The sequence below is a fragment of the Pristiophorus japonicus genome, chromosome 10 (genome assembly GCF_044704955.1).
Source record: "Pristiophorus japonicus isolate sPriJap1 chromosome 10, sPriJap1.hap1, whole genome shotgun sequence".
Classification (NCBI taxonomy): Eukaryota; Metazoa; Chordata; class Chondrichthyes; family Pristiophoridae; genus Pristiophorus; species Pristiophorus japonicus.
Window position 1 is genome coordinate 152730312 of NC_091986.1, and position 22843 is coordinate 152753154.

At 45.5% G+C, this 22843-nt stretch overlaps 1 protein-coding gene and 1 long non-coding RNA gene across 3 annotated transcripts in view; one reads left to right on the plus strand and one right to left on the minus strand.

Moving 5' to 3' along the window:
* Positions 1-22843, plus strand: part of rnf17 (ring finger protein 17) — a 265192-nt gene that overhangs the window by 199432 nt on the left and 42917 nt on the right. For both annotated transcript variants that reach the window (XM_070892177.1, XM_070892179.1), the window contains exons 26-30: positions 3098-3248; positions 8805-8920; positions 9227-9317; positions 12145-12260; positions 20446-20678. In XM_070892177.1, coding sequence (XP_070748278.1) covers positions 3098-3248; positions 8805-8920; positions 9227-9317; positions 12145-12260; positions 20446-20678 — 707 coding nt within the window. The remainder of the gene's footprint in view (positions 1-3097; positions 3249-8804; positions 8921-9226; positions 9318-12144; positions 12261-20445; positions 20679-22843) is intronic.
* LOC139275136 (uncharacterized) lies at positions 15773-22174 on the minus strand. The gene is made up of 3 exons (XR_011595676.1): positions 21953-22174; positions 16889-17023; positions 15773-16746 (listed from the first exon to the last, which is right to left on the minus strand). It is a non-coding gene; the product is annotated as an uncharacterized lncRNA (long non-coding RNA).

The window sequence follows — 22843 nt, forward strand, 5'->3', positions numbered from 1 at the left end:
ATGAACTTCGCTCCACAGATGAAATGGCGTGCACATCCCCCCCCCCCCCCCATTTCCAATTCATCTCAGCTAGCCAACCCTCCCCAAAAGCGCGGGGCCATTTCCCGGGACGATCCAGAGTGGCAGCCGGTTCTGTGATCCATTATGCGTTACCACCAAGTTTGCACTGCCCAGCGCTGGGATGATCTCTTTGGTGTACGTCTGTAGCTGCGTGTCAATGCGTTCCAGTTTGGGCCTGCTAGTTCTGTGTGGCCATAGTGTCTCAAATTGTTGGGCGCTCATAAGTGACTGGCTAGCTCCCGTATCCAGCTCCATGTACCGGGATGCCATTCAATAAAACTTTCATCATCATGAGTGGCCTTTTAGTATATGAGCTGTGGACGTCAGCCACATGAACCCGCTGAACTTCATCCATGGCTTTTCCCCAGGCATCATCCTGCATTGCAGACCCCTCGTCTGGTTCCTCTGTCTCGCAGATTTACCTCGCTACAGCCTTTTTGCACATCCTGGCCAAGTGTCCACTGACGTTACAAATCCAACAGGTATATTGCTGAAACCTACAGCTTTTCACAGTATGTCTACCCCCGCACCTCCAGCATGAGCTGAGATTGTTAACAAAGGGACTGTTGCCAGGCATTCCCCTCTGCCCATTTGGTTGTTTCTAAGCACTCTGATGGTGGGTGTTAATGTTCCCATCGCGGGACGCATTGTTCCTCGTGATGGCGTGAATTGCCAATCCCCTTTCCATTGTCCCTGTTGCGGGCCCACCCTAGAGTCTGTTGCTGCCTAGACGGTTTCGAAATGCCCTGGCCTGCCTGCGGGGTCCCGAGCCGCGTTCACCATGTTAACTCCCTGGTCCATCGCCACGTTGGGACCAGGGCTGCGCGTGTAAATTAGCTTGGTGGTCTCTTCCCCTGCCATGAAGGTCTGAGCTATCAACGCCGCCTCTTCTAAAGTCAAGTCCTTGGTCTTTGAGCTTCCTGAAAATCCCGGCATGATTAATGCCCTCAATGAAGAAATCCCTTCACATCTCCCTCCTGCAGGTGTCTGTGAACTTAGAGACTGGCCAAGCGCCGCAGGTCCACAACGAAGTCCGAGATGTTTGTCCCTCCCGACGCGGTGTGTGTAGAACCGGTGCCGGGCCTTGTGCACATTACTCGCCGGCTTGAGATGCTCACTGATCAGCTGGCTGAGCTGTTCAAAGGACTTGTCCGCTGGCTTTTGGGGTTCGAGCAGGTCTTTCATCAGCGCATACGTCTGTGGTCAGTAGATGCGCCCTCCGCTTGTCGGCCGCTGTCGCTCCCAGCCAGTCCTTCGTGACAAAGCTCTGCTGGAGTCTTTCCACGAAGTCATCCCAGTCCTCACCCACACAGTAACGTTCCTCTGTACTACCGGTGGCCATCCTCGTGGTTCGGTGATTCCCATTTCTCGGCGCCAAATGTGGTGTCCCTGCACCTTACTACAAATTCACACGAGGCATGTATTGCAGACACAGTCACTCTGTGACCTTAACCTTTATTCCCAGGTGAGGAGTGTCTTCCACAAGTTCATCCCCTGTGGTCAGGGTGTGCATTTCTAGGGTATAAGTACAGTGTACAGGAGTTGCATGAAGGTTACAGTTACATGAAGATTACCGTTGCATGATGGTTACATACATGACAGTGCCATTTTTTTGCAATTTTGTATGCTTTTTCTTAATTTTTTTGCTGTCCCCCCCCCCTGCCCCCAGATCTGGCGTGCATATGTATGTGCACCTTCCCATGGGAGACCAGACATGTTGGATTTTAGCTCACCCCTGGTGGTCTCTTTATACTTAGGCAGCAGTTCATATAGGTTAGGATCCTAATGCAAGAGTCACCAAGCTGGGAAATTAGTGCACAGCAGCCTACTTTTAGTAACAGTTCGTGTCTCATGCACCTCCATTGTATCAGGTTGGTCCCAACACTGTTTCCTGTGTAAGCAATAAGGCTGTATCTTAACCTATGGTTTTGTAGTGACCCTTAGTGCAGAGACCTGATCTATGATTGGTCTCCATAGAACGGGATAATGTGGTAAGTTACTTATTGAAAGCATGTAGCAAATCTATTTATTTACCCATCATCTTTCCTTCTTTTAATATATTCATTGGCCGAGAAATTGCGATCGGAGGTTTCTCGCGGGCGAATGCCTCTGACCGCAAACATTTCTACGAAAGTACCTGGTGGTTTCGGAGGCTTGCGGTCCTGGGCCCATACGCAAAGGCCTCCATAGAGGCACACTTATCCCAGGAGTATAAGGGTTTCATACGCATCAATGGGATCACGTGGGCCAGCCCAACCTATCGGAGTACTGGGATCCCCATTCACACTTGAGAGTTCCATATGTACGGAACCACCGCGTATGATTGGGAATACCGCCAAAAACACACATACTGAAAATAACTAAAATTTAAAAATCACATATTTCAAATTAATAAAAATGGAATTTAATTACTTAAAACAAAAATTTAATTTTTTTTGAAAAATAAATTTATATGGATCTAAAAATAAACTTGCCCTATTTAACAGGATTTTAAATGTTTAACTTATTTAAAAAAAATGTATTTTTCTGTACTTTAAAAGTCTTGCGTTAATAACGCCTGCTTTTTTCAGTCGTAAGAATTTGAAGGACATTTGCTCTCCGCCCATGGAGACCCTTTAGTTTCGGATGCAGTGGATCTGTCAAGAGATTTCTTGACAGATTGCCAGTTCCGGGTTTAGGCACCTGCGCTTCGCATACCTAAACCTGGAACTTGCGGGGCCCCCACAGGCATGTACACGCCCGTGGGGAGCGCGATTTCGGGCCCAATATCTTTTTTTTCTAATTCTGTGCTGTTGACTCCGTATATGCCTCCTGGAAATACGGTGCAGACAAAATGTAAAATGAATAGATTACGCAGTAACCTCTCTTAAAACTGAACAATCTGATTGGAATTTTAACTGTGGAGAGTGAATCTTGGATATTTCAACTATTCTGGCTAAAAAGAACCAGTAGTAGGATGGCAAAAGAGGCATGACATTTTACAGAAGCATATGAAACAGAATATGTAAATTTAATAGAACAGTAATATTTGCTTCAGTTTGCAGGAGGAAATGAAAAATGTGTATTCATCATTGGAAGAAGTTGTTGTTGAATGGGAGGAAAATATGGACTGTGCATTACTGGTTTTTGAGCACAGAGAGTGGCGAAGAGGGAAAATCACCAAAGTGATTTCGAATAAATCTGTGGAGGTAATTGGTTGTAATGGATGCTGTCTGTGAAACTAGTAATATTTTATAGGCTTCAATCAGACATAGGGCATTGGGTGCATTGTGTGGTACCTTGAACAACTTCGATAAATGAGTATGTTGGATATAGGTTTCTATGCTGGATTTAGGTTTGTAACCTGCATACGGGTCAAGGTCACAAGTAATAAACATTATCGTACTCTGGCTAGCTTATTTTTAAAGGTATTTAGTGAACAGTTCTTTTGTGCATCATGGGTAAGTTAAAACTTTTGCAGCTAGGAAAATCAGGGTGCTTTAATAGACTTTTATGTAATCTTACTGTGTTTCTAAGACAATCATATAGTGCATCTGTTTTCAATTCTGTCTTACCATCATATGCATTTGCCATATACTAAGTCATCTTCATCATAGGCAGTCCCTCGAAATCGGGAGAAGACTTGCTTCCACTCCAAGGGCCCAAGTTTCCACACGATAAAAAACGGGCGCCCCTCCGAGCTGGGCGCCCGTTTTTCGCGCCTAAAACGGCGCCTAAAAAAAACCTTGCGATTCTGGAGCGTTCTGCAGCTCCTTGTCTGCCTGGCTCGGCGCCCAGGGGGGCGGAGTACTATTTAAATTAGGTTTTTTCCTGCCGGCAACGCTGCGCATGCGTGTTGGAGCGTTCGCGCACGCACAGTGTGATTAAAAAAAACATTGGCATTCAGCCATTTTTGTAGTTCTTTGTAGCTGTTTAATTTTTGAACATTTATTTAATAAAATCACATTGCCATCAGCACTTGCAGCCTTCTCACTGTCTCTTTCCCCCCCCCCCCCCCCCCCCCAGGCGGGAAGAACGGGCGCCTCCTCCTCTCCCCCCCCCCCCGGCGGAAAGAACGGGCGCCTCCCCCACCCCTCCGCGGGAAGAACGGGCGTCGCCTCCTCCCCCCACCCACCCCCCACGGGAAAGAACGGGTGCCTCCTATCTCTTCCCCCCCCCCACCCAGCGGGAAGAACGGGCGCCTCAGGCTGACTGCAGCATTCTCCGTGCCTTCACACAGGTAGGAAGATGGTTTATTTAATCTTTTCTTTGCTTATAAATGTTTATTCAGGTTGGATTTATTTGTAGAAGTATAAATAAGGATTTATTGTAGAATTTAATGACTTCCCCTCCCCCCCACCTTGTTCTGGACGCCTAATTTGTAACCTGCGCCTGATTTTTTAATGTGTCGACAAGGTTTTTTCAGTTCTACAAAAATCTTCACTTGCTCCATTCTAACTTAGTTTGGAGTACGTTTTCACTGTGGAAACTTTGAAATCAGGCGTCAGTGGCCGGACACGCCCCCTTTTGAAGAAAAAATTCTGTTCCAAAGTAGAACTGTTCCACCTGACTAGAACTGCAGAAAAAAAAATGTGGAGAATTGCGCTTTCTAAGATAGTCCGTTCTCCACCAGTTGCTCCTAAAAAATCAGGCGCAAATCATGTGGAAACTTGGGCCCCAAAAGTGGGTTCTCAGGTGACTGAACAGTCCAATTCGGGAATTACAGTCTCTGTCGCAGGTGGGACAGACAGTCGTTGGAAGAAAGGGTGGGTGGGGAGTCTGGTTTGCCGCACGCTCCTCCCGCTGCCTGTGCTTGTTTTCTGCATGCTCTCGACGACGAGAGTTGAGGTGTTCAGCACCCTCCCGGATGATCTTCCTCCACCTAGGGCAGTCTTTGGCCAGGGACTCCCAATTGTCGGTGGGGATGTTGCACTTTATCAAGGAGGCTTTGAGGGTGTCCTTGAAACGTTGCCTCTGTCCACCTGGGCTCGCTTGCCGTGTAGGAGTTCCGAATAGAGCGTTTGCTTTGGGAGTCTTGTGTCCGGCATGCGGACAATGTGGCCCACCCAATGGAGCTGGTCGAGTGTGGTGAGTGCTGGGGATGTTGGCCTGATCGAGATCACTGACGTCGGTGCGTCTGTCCTCCCAGGGGATTTGCCGGATCTTGCGGAGACATCGTTGATGGTATTTCTCCAGCGATTTGAGGTGTCTACTATATATGGTCCACATCTCTGAGCCATATAGGAGGGCGGGTATAGCCCTGTAGACCATAAGCTTGGTGCCAGATTCGAGAACACTCTTCCTCAGGCGACCAAAGGCTGCGCTGGCACACTGGAGGCGGTGTTGAACCTCGTCGTCGATGTCTGCCCTTGCTGATAATAGGCTCCCGAGGTATGGAAAGTGGTCCACGTTGTCCAGGGCCACACCGTGGATCTTGATGATTGGGGGGGCAGTGCTGCATGGCGGGGTCAGGTTGGTGAAGGACCTTTGTCTTACCTGCTCCCCCGCTGGAGTGGAACTAAACTATAGAACCAGTGGGAATCTGTTCAACCTTCGTCGCCTCCAGGCCAGATCCAAGACCATCCCATCCTCTCGTTGAACTACAGTATGTGGACGACGCTTGCGTCTGCGCACATTCAGAGGCTAAACTCCAAGTCATCATCAACATCTTCACCGAAGCGTACGAAAGCATCGGCCTTACACTAAACATATACTAAGTAAACTTATGGAAAATTGTTTTATAAAACCATTTGCAGGTTCTTACATTGAAAGCCAGTTTCTACCTTTTGTAAGGTGTGTAAAACTGCAAGGATCTTTTCTGTTCTGTCGACATTTGCATAAAATGCCTGTGCGCGCCACTAAAGCACAAACTTGTAGGACAAAATCCGACAAGTCTTTCTGGAAATTAGCTGAAAAATATTGGCAATGCCAGTTCTAGAAATCAATGGTTTCTTGGATACCCAGGATCATTAAAGCTGAAAAGAGATTCCACAAGGAGGGGATAGCATCTTTCAAGTTTCAGATCTTCCTGTGTACAGGAAGTACACAGTATAGTGAATACCACTCAAGATGAAGCATCTCCTCATGTTGACCAGTTTAAGATTAATTCATTGCTTAATGCTTTGACAAGTCTGCAAACCAACTCTGGAGACTAATGGCAGAGTTTCCCTGCACATTTCTACTTTGATCTTGTCATGGAATAATTACAGTTTGTCAAGATTGTACTTGTATCAGCCCTGAAGACTTCACACATGGGCCTTTTCTGTTTTGTTTCTCCCATGGGTGTGAACTATAATGAAGAAAGCTAGATATCTTCCCTTTTAGACAAACCATACACCTTCCTTCCTTGCTTTGTATGGTGCTTGTTATGTGCCTAATCATTATCAGTATGCAATTTTAAACTTATTTTCTATGTTTGGTTTAAATTGAAGATTCTTTATAATATTGAGATACACCATTTATGAAAGCATTGCATTCCATGTTAGTAATTTGACCTCATACCAACATTTCTGAAGTTAGCCAACTGGGGGCACTCTTGTGTTGGAAAGAGAAGATTGCATTAAAAACCTTAAAGGATTAGAGGGCCAAAATTCAGGGTCCCAGGAAGGGCCGTTACCATGGGTTTTCAACGGGCATTCAGCAAAATCAAGCGGCTGCCACGTCCCGGTCGACTGGCCCCCGTGATACATATTCAGCGCAGGTGTTTTTTGGGCGGTGTGCACTTCCACTGCAAGCCACTGGCTTGCGGCTGTACTGACGTCGTCAGGGTGCGCGCCGCTGCTACGCGGCCACGCCACCCAAATTCACCATTTAAAAAAAACGCAGCTTTTTTCCCAGTGCCTCCGGCAGCTTTTTGGGTCGGAACACTTTGCCATACTACTCGACACCGCTGGAGGAGGAGAACGGAGTATTACCGCGATCGGGTATTTTTGGTCGTAACTTTTTCTGTGCATTTCGTTAACCTGCAGAGTACTGTTCATAAGTTTTGGAGAGTTCTGAAGACTTTTAAAATTTCAGTGATTAATGGAGGCCTGCAGGCTTCATTCTCTGCTCCACAAAGACCTGCTTGTGAAGGTCCAACCTTCACACAAAATGGGCTCAGTGTTGGCAGGGCTTGTCCACCTTGAGACGCAGGGAGAAGGCAGCGCCTTCATCAATGGGTACAGGGGCAGCGGGCCATGGCTGCCCAACAGAGGGAAGGGCCTGCAGACCATAGACCTCCACGTAGAGGGTGGCCAGGAGAGAGATGGCGTGAGGAGTGGTGTCGGGTACGCTGACCCCCGCACCACATACTGGGGAGGAGGAGGAGGAGGAGGAGGAGAAGGAGACGATGGAGACGATCATCCAGTTGCCATGGGAGGTGGCCAGCACAGACCTGGGGGAAGGAGGCCTTACCATCAAAGAATCAACTGACATCAGTTCTCCTTCCTGGAGCTCAGTGATGATTTGCGAAGGCTCAGATTTAGAAAGAACGTACTGAGGGAGCTGTGCAATGTCATGCGTCAAGATCTCCAGCCTCACGCAAGGCTCAGTGCAGCTCTGACCGTTGAGATCAGGCCACCATAGCTTTGAACTTTTATGCTACAGGGTCTTCCCAGTCTGTCACTGCAGACATTGCAAACATCTCCCAATTCTTTGCTCATTGCTCCATTCGCCAGGTCACCGATGCTCTGTATAGGAGAAGTGGACTATATCTCCTTCCCAATGACCAGGGAGAAACAGGTTGAGCAGCAGGTCGAATTTGTCCAGATTGTAGGGTTCCCCAGGGTGCAGGGGTGCCATCGACACCATCCCGAACTCTTTTTATTAATAGGAAGGGATTCCACTCCCTCAAATGTGAATGTGACCACCAGCGTAGGATCCTGGCAGTTGATGCCAGATATCCAGGTAGCAGTCATGATTCTTTCATTCTGCACCAGACCAGTGTGCCCGCCCTCTTCACCGGGCCAAATTAGGATTGTGGATGGCTACTTGGCAACAAGGGATATCCCCTGTCCACTTGGCTTCTGACTCCACTATCAAATCCCAGGACAGCGGCCGAGCACGCCTACAATGAAGCTCATTCTGGCACCAGGTACATCATCGAGCACTGCATTGGGATCTTCCAGCAGATGTTCCATTTCCTGGACTGGTCTGGTGGCACCTTGCAGGCTCTGCATCAGTAAATCTGCTTGCCCTCCTTGGTCCACGAGCACCAGCCATCCTGCAACCCAACTCCTTCCCTCCTCAGAGTCCAGCTGCAGACCCTGGCCTTTAAGAAGGCCAGAGAGCAGCTGGATCGTTAACTACACATTAGCACAATGCTGAATTTCTCCGCGGTGACACTGCTTCAATTAAGGCACCCACACCACTGCAAACTGGCGTTTCCAGCTGCTCCTTACCGCAGCATACCATTTTTTTTGCCTGAATTTCGATCGGGGGCCCTCTGCAAATATTGCGGCGGTGATGGCTCAGAAAAGTCAGGATGTGCGCTAGGTTTGTGGCGGCCCTGAAATTCGGCCCCGGGGTGCGTGTTCCTCTAGTTGAATAGGTGACCTGTGCATGGTGAGTGGAATAGACCTTCATTGCAAATAATTTTTACATAGAAAAGTGAGTAATCTTATCTCTGGTTTGCTGTTGGGCTACTGGAAAGTAAGTTGCTATACTACTATAAGGAGGCCATGTGTAGTTTATATTCATGGGATTTTGTTTTACAGTTTTAAAGACTTCCATACACTTTTGGTTTGGTACAAAGGAATGTACACTTTGAGATTTTATTTTTGCAGGTGTTCTGCTATGATTTTGGAAATAAAGAAACAGTGAACATCTGCATGATAAGACAATTAAAGGAAGAATTTCAATTTGGACCTTTGGCACTTGAATGTTCTTTATCATACATCAGGTGACTTTCAGATCATGTGATTATGGTAGTTTTGACATTTTGGGTGAATATTAAAAGGTATTGATTTTTTTTCTTTTGTTTAATGGATACATCAAATGTGTGCAAAATGTACAATATTCAGGAGGTACATTTTTCAAAGTTTTTTTTAAAGCATATATAGTTTTTAAACTATGAATTCAGCTTTTACTACTGGTGAAGGGGTGGGACTATGCTTTAATTTATTTTTAAAAACTTTATTTAATTTTTTGTTTAGATCTGCCCATATATGATTAAGTGAAAATAATGTGAATGGTTTAATTGTTATAGACCAGCTGGAGGAAGCTTAAAATGGGCGGCAACATCATGTGACTTTCTGGAAGAAATTCTGATTGGGAGTTCAGTACTTATCAACATCGAGGTCTGTTTAACCATAAAAACAAGGTCATAATCAAAAGTCAAATGTTTTGAGATTTTTAGATATTTTAGATAAAATGGTGACTGAATTATGCAAATGTACTTGGACTATTTTTCGTCCTCTGGCCACATTTCACGTGAAGACTACACGTAGCTTAACTTCCTGGGTACAGCACCACTGAGTATTAATATTTTTGAGACCTAAGGCGCACTGTTCTCTGCTGTCCATTGCTGAAATGTAGTTTGTGCCTACATGAGTCATAGTTTACAATATGGTAATACTGCTGTGAACAGGTTGTTGATGCCTGCGCAGTTATTACGAACAGTATTTTTTTTTACTGTGAATGCATTATTTAGCCATATATGTCAGAGTATGTGGGGGAGAGGGCTCCAGTGACTTCCCCTCTTTGATCCTGTTGTCTTCCCATGGTTGTAATTTTAATCTGCTCTTTTGAGCAAGTGAGACACTTGCTAGAAGGCAGCAGGGTCTTGAAAGATCAAATATTGATTTAATTCACAGGGGCCTGACTGCAATTGTGACCTGAGGCCCATGCGGGAAAGCTGTTGTGGCTTCCCTGCTAGTCCAAATTGGTGGAAGAGGAACCAGGGCCAGACAGTTGATTCATTTCATTTTTTTTTGGTGTTTGGCTTCCTTCAGGGCCAGGGGGAGGAAGGGGACATCCCTCCCTTGTCCATGAAGCTCTCCCAATTCCCCTCTTACATACTTGCCATTGTACCTTTCATTCAAGTAATCGGCACTCAACAACGGCATCTGACCGTCGGACATCTTACCTGTGCCTGACGATCCCCAGCACTTCCTGCCAGGGAGTTAAATCGGGGCTTAGAGTATACTCCAGACCACCAGTTCAGTACAAGAAGAGATAAAAAGAGTAGGTATAAACAGCAGTGTGAATTCACCCATTAAAATAAATCAACTGAGCAGGAATTGGGGACATGCAAGTGATTCAGGATCCAGTTAGCTTTGCTGCAATACTGCAAGATATAGGAATTGACTATTGCAGTAACATGAAGTTTATCTCTGTAATCTAGTAAGTAGTAGAAAACAAAAGAGGGAACATTTTGTAGAGTAGGCTTTCTGCCGGCAGCCAGCCTTCAATCTGGCTGGCAACGATTGAAGTGGAGTAAAAAGGTCCTAATAATGTCCTGTTAAATTCAGCAGGACCTGCATGTTTCCAGCATTTCCAGGATTCCCAGCAACTGAATGGCACCCCTATTCCCTCCCCATAAATGTCGGGGCTAGTGGGTCTAAGGTCAAATTATGCAGATTTTAAAATTGTTTATCTCCGACACAAGGATACAAAAACACTTTTGCTTTCTACCTTTTTTCATGTTAATTGTGCTAATCATTAACTTATTGCGGACAGTAAAACAGGCGAAGTACCTTAACAAAGTTTGTTTCTCTCATGCTTAAAGCAATATTGAAAATTGCACCAGTAGACTGTTATGTATTGGGGGTTACTTTTACTTTTTCTACCTGTAGGTCAAAGATATCCAACCTTGGGAGAAATGGGCGAGGTCCTTGCGATGCAACCAGTGAGCAGATCTTGATGCATTTACATTATAACAGAAACTGCTGTCCTGAAAGTTGTAATGTAAATGCACCCTAAATTGTGTGCTGCTTCATGTCAGGCACTCCTCATGTGTTCTCCCCATTTTTTTCCCTTCACTTCAGTGTCTCTTTCATCTGTCTATGATCACTTCTCTTCACTCTTTCTAATTTTCCTTTTTTCTCTGTCCCTTTCTTACTCTTTGACTGTTTCTATGGGTAGTGAAAGGGGGCAGCATTGGGATTCAGGTGAGTGAGCAGGCTAGATAGGACACGATGTGAAGGGAAACCAGTGACACTTTTGTATACTGGGTGTGGGGTTTGAAGAGTCTCTTGGTTGGTGGCTGACTGTAGGAGGCAGGGGTGGCAGCAATTTTCAGCTCAGCCTTTGGGGGCTTGGGACAATTAATTGCTCCAAGGTGGGCTACCTTCTGCTTCAACCCCCAGTAAGAACCACTGGTGAGTTAGGTGAGTGATATTTATGAAAAGTAGTCTCGGGGGACAGAAACAGCTGATTTGTGGAAATTTAAAAATATTGGCTTGATTGAGATGGAGCTACTATTCTGAATGGTGCTGTGTTCCTTGTTCAGTCGAAATGCTGAATTTTGGATTCTTGAGGCAGATACTGACTGAAAGAGGAGAGCTGTATTGCTGGGAGCTGCATGCCAATCAAGTATCCTGCTCTGATGGACCTCATAGAATTACCGGAGAGTTTTTAAAAATCAGCTGCTTCTGTCGGTAGGTGGGATCAAAAGATGGAGCTCTGTTTGGCTGATTTTGGCCTGTACGTTGGACCTGCTGTGTAGGTAAATACAAGAACAACTAAAGAAATAGCAGCAGTATTTGGCCCCTCAAACCTGCTCTGCCATTCAATAAGATCATGGCTGATCTGATCTTGGCCTCAACTCCACTTCCCTGCCCGCTCCCCATAACCCTTGACTCCCTTCTGAGGTCATTTTCAAACTTTTATTTTTCTCCCCAGCAGAGAATTGGAATGTCTAGTCTCCAGATTTAGCAGGGAATCAGTCAGCTGATATCATTTGTGGCAGTAAGAAAGCAGACTCCATCCTTTTTGATCCTGATGCTGGGGAAACTTGCATACTAGCCTAAAAATGTTGCGTAGTTAGTACTGAAGTTTTCTAGCTTTGATGCCAATCTGTATAACTTCCAGTGATCTCCAAGAAGTTCGTTCAGTAGATATGACTAACACCTCAACAGTTCAAATTGCTTCTTTTTAAACTTGAATTTTTAAAATAATTTGCAGGAAACATCTTCCAAATCACCTCTGCCAGTGGAACTCTATGCCAAAGATGAAATTGGAAAGTTTGTCAACATAGCAAACTATTTGATCAAGAAAGGTCTGGCCTTGCCTCAGAAAATGTAAGTAATTGTTCTATTTTACATGAATTAAGGATAATGTTTTGTTTAAAAGTATAATTCACTGAGAAGAAAGCCACTTTAACCATAAAAATGAGTTTCAATTTTGTCACCCTTGTGACTAGAGTGATATGAGGAAAAGTATTACGGGCTGGATTTTCCACTATTTTGCGCCTGATTTGGCGCCCCAGTGGGGTAGTAAATGCTTTTCTGGGTGTGAAACGGGGCGTCCAGGATTTAGTGCCCGGCTTGAAGTTTCACCAATGGTTTTGCGACACTGCAAAAAACTTACCGCCCCATCCTCCGTTTTGACCGTCACTATGACATAAATCGTCATGATAGGCTGCGCTACCAACCCAGATGGAACTTGCGGCCCTAACGCCTCATTTAGCAACTGCCCCAGGAAACGACTGAAAAAAACTGGCGATCCAGGGTACAGCAGGCGCTATTGGCGGCATCTTTAAAGAGAGGCTGGAGGATCTTGTATTGCAGTTGTCAGTGACTGCCATGGTTGAGGGCAGAATGCTGCGTAAGGCTACAGTTTAAAGCAGCACTTTTATGTGCCGTTACACTTTGTTTACAAGGTTAGTGAGAGATTTCAATGGGGGCAATACTAGTTCACCAGCGTATCATGCTGATTGCTGTTGGCAGGCGGGTTCAAGCTGGAAGTGGGTTATTGGCCATGTTGGGCCACGGAATCGAAGAGGTCACAGACGTGTGGGGAGGAAGCCTTACCCCTCACCGGTTTACAGGGAACATCGCTCATGCCCCACATCTCTGATGTGCAGTGCATTAAAAGGCTGCACTTCCGAAAAGAAGTGCTGACAGGGGTATACCATCTCATATAGGCAGACCTACAGCCTGCCAGCGGCAACAGGACTGTGCTGCCTGTCGAGGTGAGGATGACAGTGGCGATGGACTTCTGTGCTTCTCGCTTCATCCAGGCAGCAGCACATTGCTGCATTTGCCAGGTTACAAGGGCACTATATTTACACAGAATGGACTTCATAAAGTTCCCAATAAGCAGGGGCAGTCAGAATGAGAGGGCTCTAGGGTTTGGATGATTTGCAGGCTTCCTCAAGGTTCAAGGTGCCATTGACGACACACGTTGCCACAAGCACCATCACACAATGCAGAGGTCTTCAGAAACCGAAAGGGATACCACTCTCTAAATGTACAGCTGGTCTGCGACCACACTCAGCGCATACTTGCAGTGAATGCCCGTTATTCAGGGAGCACACTTGATGCTTTCATCTTGAGTGAGAGCAGTGTCTCTCAAATGTTTTAGCAACAAAGACAAGGGCAGGGCTGGCTGATCGGGGACAATGAATGAGGCCTGGCCACCTGGCTCATGACCCGCCCCCCGGAACCCTGCCACTGGAGCTGAGCAGCGCTGCCATGCAGCCACCCGCAATATTATCAAACAGACAATTGGCGTGCTGAAGCAGCGCTTCCGATGCCTGGACTGTTCTGGAGGCAGCCTTCAATACTCCCCGCAACAGGTCTACGAGTTCATTGTTGTGTGCTGCATGCTACACAACTTTGCTATCATGAGGGGACAGGCATTGCCAGTGGGAATTGCAGAACCACTTCAGGAGGAGGAAGAGGAGCCTGCCAAGGAACCCATACTGCGTCCACCACAACCACGGGAAGCAGCTTACAGATGTGGATTGGTTTGGTTTGGTTGAACGGGAAAGTGTGGTTGCAACGTTGACTCGCTACTCTGCACCACCATGGTAACTATTCTGCACTTGATTCTGTGAATGAGACCCAAGACATCAATGGCAACAGTCAAACAAACATTTAAATCGAAATGCAACATTAAACATTTTTCAAGCCCCCCCCAAAACCCAAAACTATTAAATGCTTAAAGACTAGGGGTTAGAATTTCCTATGGCTTACTGCCCGGTTTCTGGGTGGTATTGGCCATTGTGGGCGGTAATCTGGTGAGTTACGCCGGCGGTTTTGAGGTACCGCTGGGGAGCGGATCGCTCCCACGAGGATCAGTGAAGTTGGGCAGTAGGTGAGTTAGTAATTTTTTTTTACTAATTATTTTAAAAATGTGTTGTGGTGACTTAGTTTTAAAGAACTCAAATTTCCCCAACCTCTTTTTCTGGCGCCCTCACCTGAGGTGCGTCGCTATTGTCCGCTCCAAGCATGCCGAAAATCTTCCTCCTGATTCTGGCCGCTCCCCAGCCTCTCCTCAGTGGTGGCGTAACGTGGCCCAGTGGATTGGGGGCGGAACCAGGTCCCAGTTTTGAAAACAGTGCTGGGACCTCTGCACATGCGTGCTAGAGTCTGCGCTCATGTGCAGTAGCTCCTGGCAGGCCGAATCTGAGAGTGCGCGCTGCAGGCTGTGTGGGAGGGGCCCGAAGCACGCTGTCCCGAGCCCTGGCCGAATGGACTCCCTCATCCGCGGCCCGCTGCGTTCCCTAAAGTAGAACTTCTATTTTTTATTTGTTATTTATTGATTGATTGCTTATTACTTTGGTCTTGGTGCTTCAGGTGCAGGGTTCCTTCTATTTTTTGTGTTAATTAATTGCTTATTACTTTTTGTGCTTGGTGCAAATGTACTGATTTGTTTAGTGCTTGTTGCTTTAAATGTATTTATGCTTCTTTAATGTTGTGAAGGTGTTTAGTGCTTTGCAAGGTCCCCTCCCCCCCGCCATTTCTGGCTGCCTGCACTGATTTCTTAAGTCACCACAAGGTTTTTCTGAAAAACGCTGGCCTATTAGTTTGGAGTAACTTTTAGCTGGCTAAACTTGCTTAAATGGCCAAAATAGTCATAAATGGCTGGTAACGCCCCCTTTTGGGGAAAAAAACGAAACTTTAAAAAAAAAACCTATCTAACTCACTTACACTGGTGCAAATTAAATGGCCAGAATTGCAACTAAAAAGATACTCCAGAAAAATCAAGTTGCTCCCAGAATAACTCTTGGAGAAATTTGGGTCCATTGTGTCTTGTGAATGTTTTTATAACTTTTTGTTATTTTTTTGAAAAATTATTTTTATTTTTCTGGTGTTAGACCCAACCCACAGCTTCGGGGTAAATTTTTATTGTTTTTTTTAAATTTTTCGCCCATTTTTACGAACTGCCCAATCGACCCTAAATTGCACTTTTTCGCCCAGAATAGGGGTGCAAGGCTCATGTTTTTCACTCGGTGGGTTTGTTTTTTTGTGGGGGACATTTCCGCCGGCGATAATCTTCCCAGTCTTAGTGGTCTTTTGGGTGGCGATACGGCGCTGATGGGCTGATAGGAAATTCTAGCCCTATGTAAATGAACACAAAACTGCTCCCTGCAGTGAACAAAATGTAAATGAACACAAGACTGCTTCATGCAGCAATACCATTGAAGAGGAGTGCATTGTTATCACATCACTATGTACAATGTGCACAATGGTACAGACGTTCCTGGCAATGAAGTGTTGCCAGCCCTTGCAAGACTTTCTTCTCCCCTCCTCCTCCCCCCTCTCCCCCCCCCCCCCCCTGCCCTCCATGCCTGCTGCTCCTCCTCCTCAATGAGTCCTCATGGTGTACAGCAGGGCTGCTGTGTTGGGGGGCCAGACATTGCAGATGGCGTCGGAGGACGCCCTGGATCAGCTCTTGGCCTGGAAGACCCGGCTTTGAACTGGGGCGCCTCATCATTGGCCTGACCAGGCACAGGTGGCTGGGGTGTCAACCATGCATGGTACATGGTTGGCAACTGAGTGGTGGGATCCAGAATGCTGTCATCCTGAGAAATGACGGCACCTGCCATTTCTGGGGAGCCACTGACTCTCCGAAGTGGCTGGGCCTTAGCAATCGAAGCACGATGTTTCCCCACAACTTGCTGACCTGCTTTGGCACTGTCACTTCCCCGTTGGACAGTGGGGATCACAGAGGGTATGGAAGTAGATATGGACTGCATAACCTGCCCAAGCTGAAGCAAAGCTTGTGCCTGTGATGTGCCCGAGTCTGTGGCATGATCAATGACATGTGCCACACACTCTGGAACTCCACTGTCGCTGCTCGAGTACACCAGCCTCAGTGTGTAGGCAATGATGGTCTTGCTGGACTCACGACTCGCAACAATAATCTGCAACGTTGTCTCCGCAACAATCGCTGTAAGCTTATCAATGTTCGCTGAGATCCGTCCAAATGCATCCATAAGCTCACTGTGTTTAACTGTGGTTTACCTGGACATTTCCACCAGGTCCAGTTCCATGTCTGCCTGTCTTTGAGCAGAGCGACTTTGCTGACTCACCCTCCGTAGAGCTGGCCTGCGAGATTCCACTCTGGCACTGCATTGCTATACACCACTGGGGCCAGGAGCCTCCGACGACTCAAACCTCAGGAAGTCAGCGTCGTTGCCAGATGAACTTAGTCCAGATGGGGCAACCGGTGGACTGTGATGCTCCGCCGGAGCAATCTCCTCCCCTCCCTCATCGTCTCCATCATGGCCTGACGAGGAGGCCTCCCTCAAAGGATGCTGCGCCTCTGCCTGGTCATCTGGAAGTACAAAACAACAGAGGAGTGGTTAGCACCAGAGGAGGGGGCAGGGTGACATGCAGAAGGTGGCATTGCACATTTTCATTTGACTCCATAATATCTCTCAATGCAGTGTCTTGAGTCGCACGTTTTATTTACATACCTTCACTATTCGAAAGGGGCTCAGCATCGCCCCCGGCAATTGCCCGAACTGGGACTCCAATGAGTGCCAAGACCCTTTCCTCCACATCCGTCAACAGGATTGCAGCTGTTCCCTTCTATTATGGGAGTGCTTGGACTGCAAAGAGAAAAATAGGAAGGGTTCAGAAAAGGTTTCTCTGCTGTTGTGGCACATATGCCTACCAGAGAACAGTAGGTGATACTGTGTGAATGTTGTTGTTGTTTCTGTTCAACCTGTTTGGATGTTGCATGTGCTTCGTCAGTTTTTGCTCGCAGGTTTGAGGCATCTAACATGGGGGCTGTAAGTGCTCTTTCAAAAAGGCATAGCAGCAGTTGGACTGTATTGCAAGGGACAATGTAAATGAGAGAGTTAATGTGCATGCATCATGAAAAATAGTGTCAAAGTAAACCTTCATCTTTATTATGCATTGTGAAAGCCATCCCACTGAGTTTTGAGAGGGACCATATGCATGACAAATTTCAAAGTCATGGAGGCATACATAGATGCAAATGGTACTCACCCTGGCGCCCTCATAAGGTTGTTGAACTGAGCACAGTGTCTGCAGCAAACGCCTCCTGCGCTATCTCCCTCCATAAAACGAGGCAGTGGTCTGGCTCCCCCAGCAAGATGGAGTGAGGCCCACCTCCACTTCGTGGACTAAGGACTAAGGCCTCATGACTGAAGCACCTGGCATGCTGCCCTCCCTCTTGATCCTCCATCTCAGCTGAAGTGGGGCGGATTATATGCGCAGGAAGCTGCCGCACCCTGCAATAGCCTTTGCGAGTGGAAAAGAAAAAAAAAATCACTGTGCATGCGCAAAATGGCCGCCTCCTTTAACGCTGAAAGTTTTGCCTCAGGCGTGCAACGCCAATACTCCTCCAGCTGTCTTTTTTGCCGAAACTTCCAGTCGAAGGCACACACTATTTTCAGGAGCAAACTTTTATGCGCTGCTGCGATTAACCACCCGAAATCCAAAAAGCCAAAAATCCAGCCCTAAATGTGTTACTGGTGATACTTTTTTTTAAGTCGAGAAGAGAAGTTAGAACTCTTTACAAAAGATAGTATTTCCCAATTTGCATTATTGACATACAATTGGCAGATTTTGAAGTAGCTCAGGTTAAAGTGGAAATGGTCTATCATTACTAAGTTTCAAAATGATTATCATGGGACATGTTCACAGTGGCGGGTTGATTTGATCTGGAAATTAATTAGAATACAAGTCTTTGTTCTAAGATTGAATTGAACTTGGTGAAGGCATTAATAGGTACTGCCAGTAGGTACATTCCAAAGTACTGCCTTCTGCTTATTCGCATTCTATGCAGTAATTCCTGCTATTAAATCTGTAATCATGGAAAATAAACAGTTCTGACTTGAGAGCTCTTAGGGCTGGATAAATTCTAGGCTATTCTCCTGCAGTCTTAGTTCTGGAAGGAGATCTGTACTCCATAGGTGAGCAGAGATTGACATTGTCCACGTGTAACATTGCATCTGAATGGCCTACCAAGAGACAAACCTTACCTTAATGAATCGTGTTGTTTACCAGTTTCTAAATAGGACACAGAGAGGGTTTATTAACCATTTTTTGGATTGATTTCTCTGGCTGCAGTTTACAGGGAGCTTTGAAACTGCAGTGTACATTGAGTGAATCTCAGCTGTTCTTGGATTGACTTCAATGAGCATTTCTGTTAAAATAGTATTTTTTGATTAATCAGCCCAGACACATTTCAGTTAATAGTCTGGTTATTGGTGACTTCCATCACTGGTGATAGCTAGTTTAATTAGTTCCCACAGGGCTTCACAGAATGTTTTATAACACCAAAGTTTGTGCAGTTGTCATCTAAGTCCTCTCTCATAATCCTGCACATTTCAAGGTATCTCCAACATCGGTTTGGCATTGGTTTCAAAATCAAGTTGTATGTACTTGGGCTCATTTTGCAACTGTGTTTTTCACAATTCAATTGCATTTGAATCCTTAGGAATCACATGTTGTCCTATATGCAAGCTGTTTAGCAATTTTGCCCTAGACACTCACTGATTCCCAGTTACGGACTTTGTTTAGTTCATCAAAACTGGAAAACTATACTGTTTAGCATTTAGATTTGGTTCAGAGTTCCTGTACTGCAGCCATTATTGTAGGTAAACCATACTTGATTTAGCATTTTAAGGATCTGTAGGCCTTGTTTGAGCTTTTATTCAGATCAAGAAATACTCTATTCAAAACTGGAATATCGTTCACACTACATACATGCTAGCAGAGCCCCAAGTTAATTTCTTGCACAGAATAATGTAGGCAGGATCAACCATTCATTTCCTGTATTCCACAGTTGTTTCCTGGAGATCTCTGATCATGTATCAATCAATTGTATATGTAAGGCTGCCATATAGAGCAGTCCTCATTATATCTCTAGATTTAACTGCAATGCACAATGCTTTTGGGCAGATCAGTCTTGACAGCTGGTACAGTGGCACCTAGATAGGGGCTCTCTTTTACCCCCTCAATTTTTTTTAATTACTTTTATATGCTCTGATGGATTCTGGAGAATATGGAATGAGGAAGAGATATAAATTGTATAATTGCTTCATCTTCATCCTTTGATGTGCATCCTGCACACTGATCTCTCCCTCCGATATTGTTTAGGAAGGTGGTTAGTTTAAATGGTTAGTTGATTTCAGTTTAGTTTCTGGTCAAAATGATGCAAGTTCTGTGGCTTTTATATCAAAGAAATAAGAAACCACATGACACTATCTTTTTTTTTAATTATGTGCATTCTCGGCATGCATATGGTTTCTCCACAATGTGCTAAGCTAAACTCCTATGGTTTGAGGAGGGTGCATATCATTTGAAGAATGAAGCTCCTACCAGATAGGTAATCTCTTTCAAGGCAGTTGAAGTATGTAACTTTATTTGACCCCCAAAATTCTTGTCCTTAATGGCACCTTGTCAAGTGGACCATTTGGTCTAAAATTGTATAGTTTCTTAAAACAAAAGTAAGATTGGAGTTGAAATTAACCGCAACTTGCTTAGGTCTCAGCTTTTAATTCTTTGGATTCCGTGTACAGAATTCTATGATTGGCAAGTTAAGAATTAAAGTCAATATTCCACATGCATTTACATTCATAAATAATGTCTGCTGCCAATATTTAGGTTGTACTTTTCAGTAATCTAAATTATTTAAAACTTGTATGAATCGACTTTTTAACCTAAATGAGCCAATTCCACACTGAATTACACTTAAATAATTCTATAGGAGATAACCGTGAGAATGATATGTTCACCAGAAGAGTTTGCTGCTTACTGGAAAAATGTCAACAAAGACACACTGCTTTGAGAATGAGCTGCAAAATTAAGACTTGGTAAAGATTTTAGATTTGTTTGTGAGTAAGTGAATTTAACTGTATAGTATCTGCAGGAGTTTAGAAGTTATCAATGTTTTAAGTGTGGAAACTTTAGTCATTTGGCTTAAAATGCATTCCTTCCTCTATTAAGTCGTACATAGATTTTAGACCAGACTTGACCAATAAGTTGTGTTCACTTTAAGTTCAACAGTACCAGATGATAAAGCAATACAGACTGATCAGAAGCAAAATGACGGACAACAGTCATTGGACCAGGCAACTGAAATTGTTAAATATTCGGCACCCAATCATGAGGATTGCTTGTTATCCAAAAAAACATACAAATCACCTGTCCTACCAAATGTGAATATCTTCGAGGTTGAAGTAACTGGTGTTGGTGATGATGGAATCATCTATGGAATGCCAGTATCATTGAGTAAGTAATAGACCATCAAAGATGTAAATGAAGATATTAACTCATGCTTGTCTAAAATAATTATTGACTAAATCTCCACATATAGGGCCCAAGTTTCCACATGATTCGCGCCTGATTTTTAGGAGCAACTGGTGGAGAACGGACTATTTTAGAAATCGCAATTCTCCACATTTTTTTTTTCTGCAGTTCTAGTCAGGTAGAACAGTTCTAGTTTAGAACAGAATTTTTTCTTCAAAAGGGGGCGTGTCCGGCTACTGACGCCTGATTTGAAAGTTTCCAGAGTGAAAATGTACTCCAAACTAAAGTAGAATGGCGCCAGTGAAGATTTTTGTAGAACTGAAAAAACCTGTTCTACACATTAAAAAATCAGGCGCAGGTTACAAATTAGGCGTCCAGAACGAGGTGGGGGGGAAGGGAACTCATTAAATTCGACAATAAATCCTTATTTATACTTCTACAAATATTATACAAATAAATCCAACCTGAATAAACATTTATAAGCCAAGAAAAGATTAAATAAACCATCTTCCTACCTGTGTGAAAGTGCTTCAGCCAGGGAGAATTCTGCAGTTGTTCGTGCCGCTGAGCAAGAGAGGGGAGAGGGGAGAGGGGAGAGGGGAGAGGGGAGAGGGGAGAGGGGAGAGGGGAGAGGGGAGAGGGGAGAGGGGAGAGGGGAGAGGGTGTCGGGTCGGGGAACAGGAGCGGGTCTTGGTCGGGGCCGGGGGGGAGAGCGGGTCTCGGGTCTCGGTCGGGGCGGGGGGGAGCGGGTCTCGGGTCGGGCGGGTGGGGGGAGCGGGTCTCGGGTCAGGGCGGGGGGGGAGCGGGTCTCGGGTCTCGGGGGGGGGGGAGCGGGGGTCGAGTCTGGTCGGCGGGGGGGGAAGCGAGTGTCGGGTCTGGTCGGGCGGGGAGCAGGAGCTGGCCGTGGGAGGAGCCTCATTCACGCAGCCCCAGTGAGGCCATTGGGCCAGGGCTATGGGCTGCGTGCTTCGGGCCCCTCCCACACAGTTCGGCGCCTGGAGCTACTGCACTTGCGTGCCGACTGTAGCGCGCATGTGCAGAGGTCCCAGCACTGTTTTCAGCGCAGGGACCTGGCTCCGCCCCCCCCCACAGCTCGTGCCAGCTGCGCCGAGTGCCACAGGACCTGTAAGTCGGTGGAGAATACCGAGGATTTTTTTAGGCGCGAAAAACGGGCGCCCAGCTCGGAGGGGCGCCCGTTTTTTTTCTTGTGGAAACTTGGGCCCATAAGTAGGAAGACTCTCTCTTTGTGATTTTACCTCAGCCATGTTGACTTGCAGTTTCACTGTCTTCAGTTTTTCCTTCATCAGTTATGTAGGAGGACTTATCTGTATATTTCAACTTAAGGGAAAAAAATTATACTTTTGTATTTAGTGATGCTATCATTTAATTTTTCAGTAAATTTGTCAGGTTTAGCTGTTTTGTTCCATACTGTCATATCTTCAGAGAACACACATTTCACAGCCTGTAAGATGGCTGCAGATTCCGGAAACTGCCCCTGCTGGTCAGGTGACCTCTTTATTAAACAGCATTAGCTGCAGTAACACAGGCATCCACAGTGTGGAGCTACAAACATTACACTTCTCCCTTCTTAATGAAGAGTTATTGTAACAAACAATCATCATACATAACTTGCATGTTTATACATAACAAAAAATATGGACTTATTTTGCCATATTTACAAATCAAGCTTAACCACTTGTTTTCTGTTTCGAAGAGGCTACCTTCGTTCTCGAATAGAACCTTCCAAACATGGTGTTGAATTTAAACTCATTCGAGGCTGATCCTGAGGGAAGTTTTCCTCCAAGGAATGCCCTTGATTTCTATTTGAACTCTTTAACGTCAGACTGTTTGTTTTCCTGACTCGGACTCAGACTTAAATTCTGACTTTCTCCTGGATTTGTTTACAGTACATTGGATGTAAGATATGCTACTGGTATATCAAAACTATCTGATGAGTCAGAATTAATTGAATCACTCCCACCTTCAACTACTTCCATGTCTGTGGATAAAATATGATCAGAACAAACCTAACCTATCCATTATCAAATATCTTGGTCAAACACATTCCCAGGTGCTGGTCATGGAGGTCTCCTAATAATTTGGACCTGAATTTATTTGGTATAACCACTCTTGCACCCCACATAATA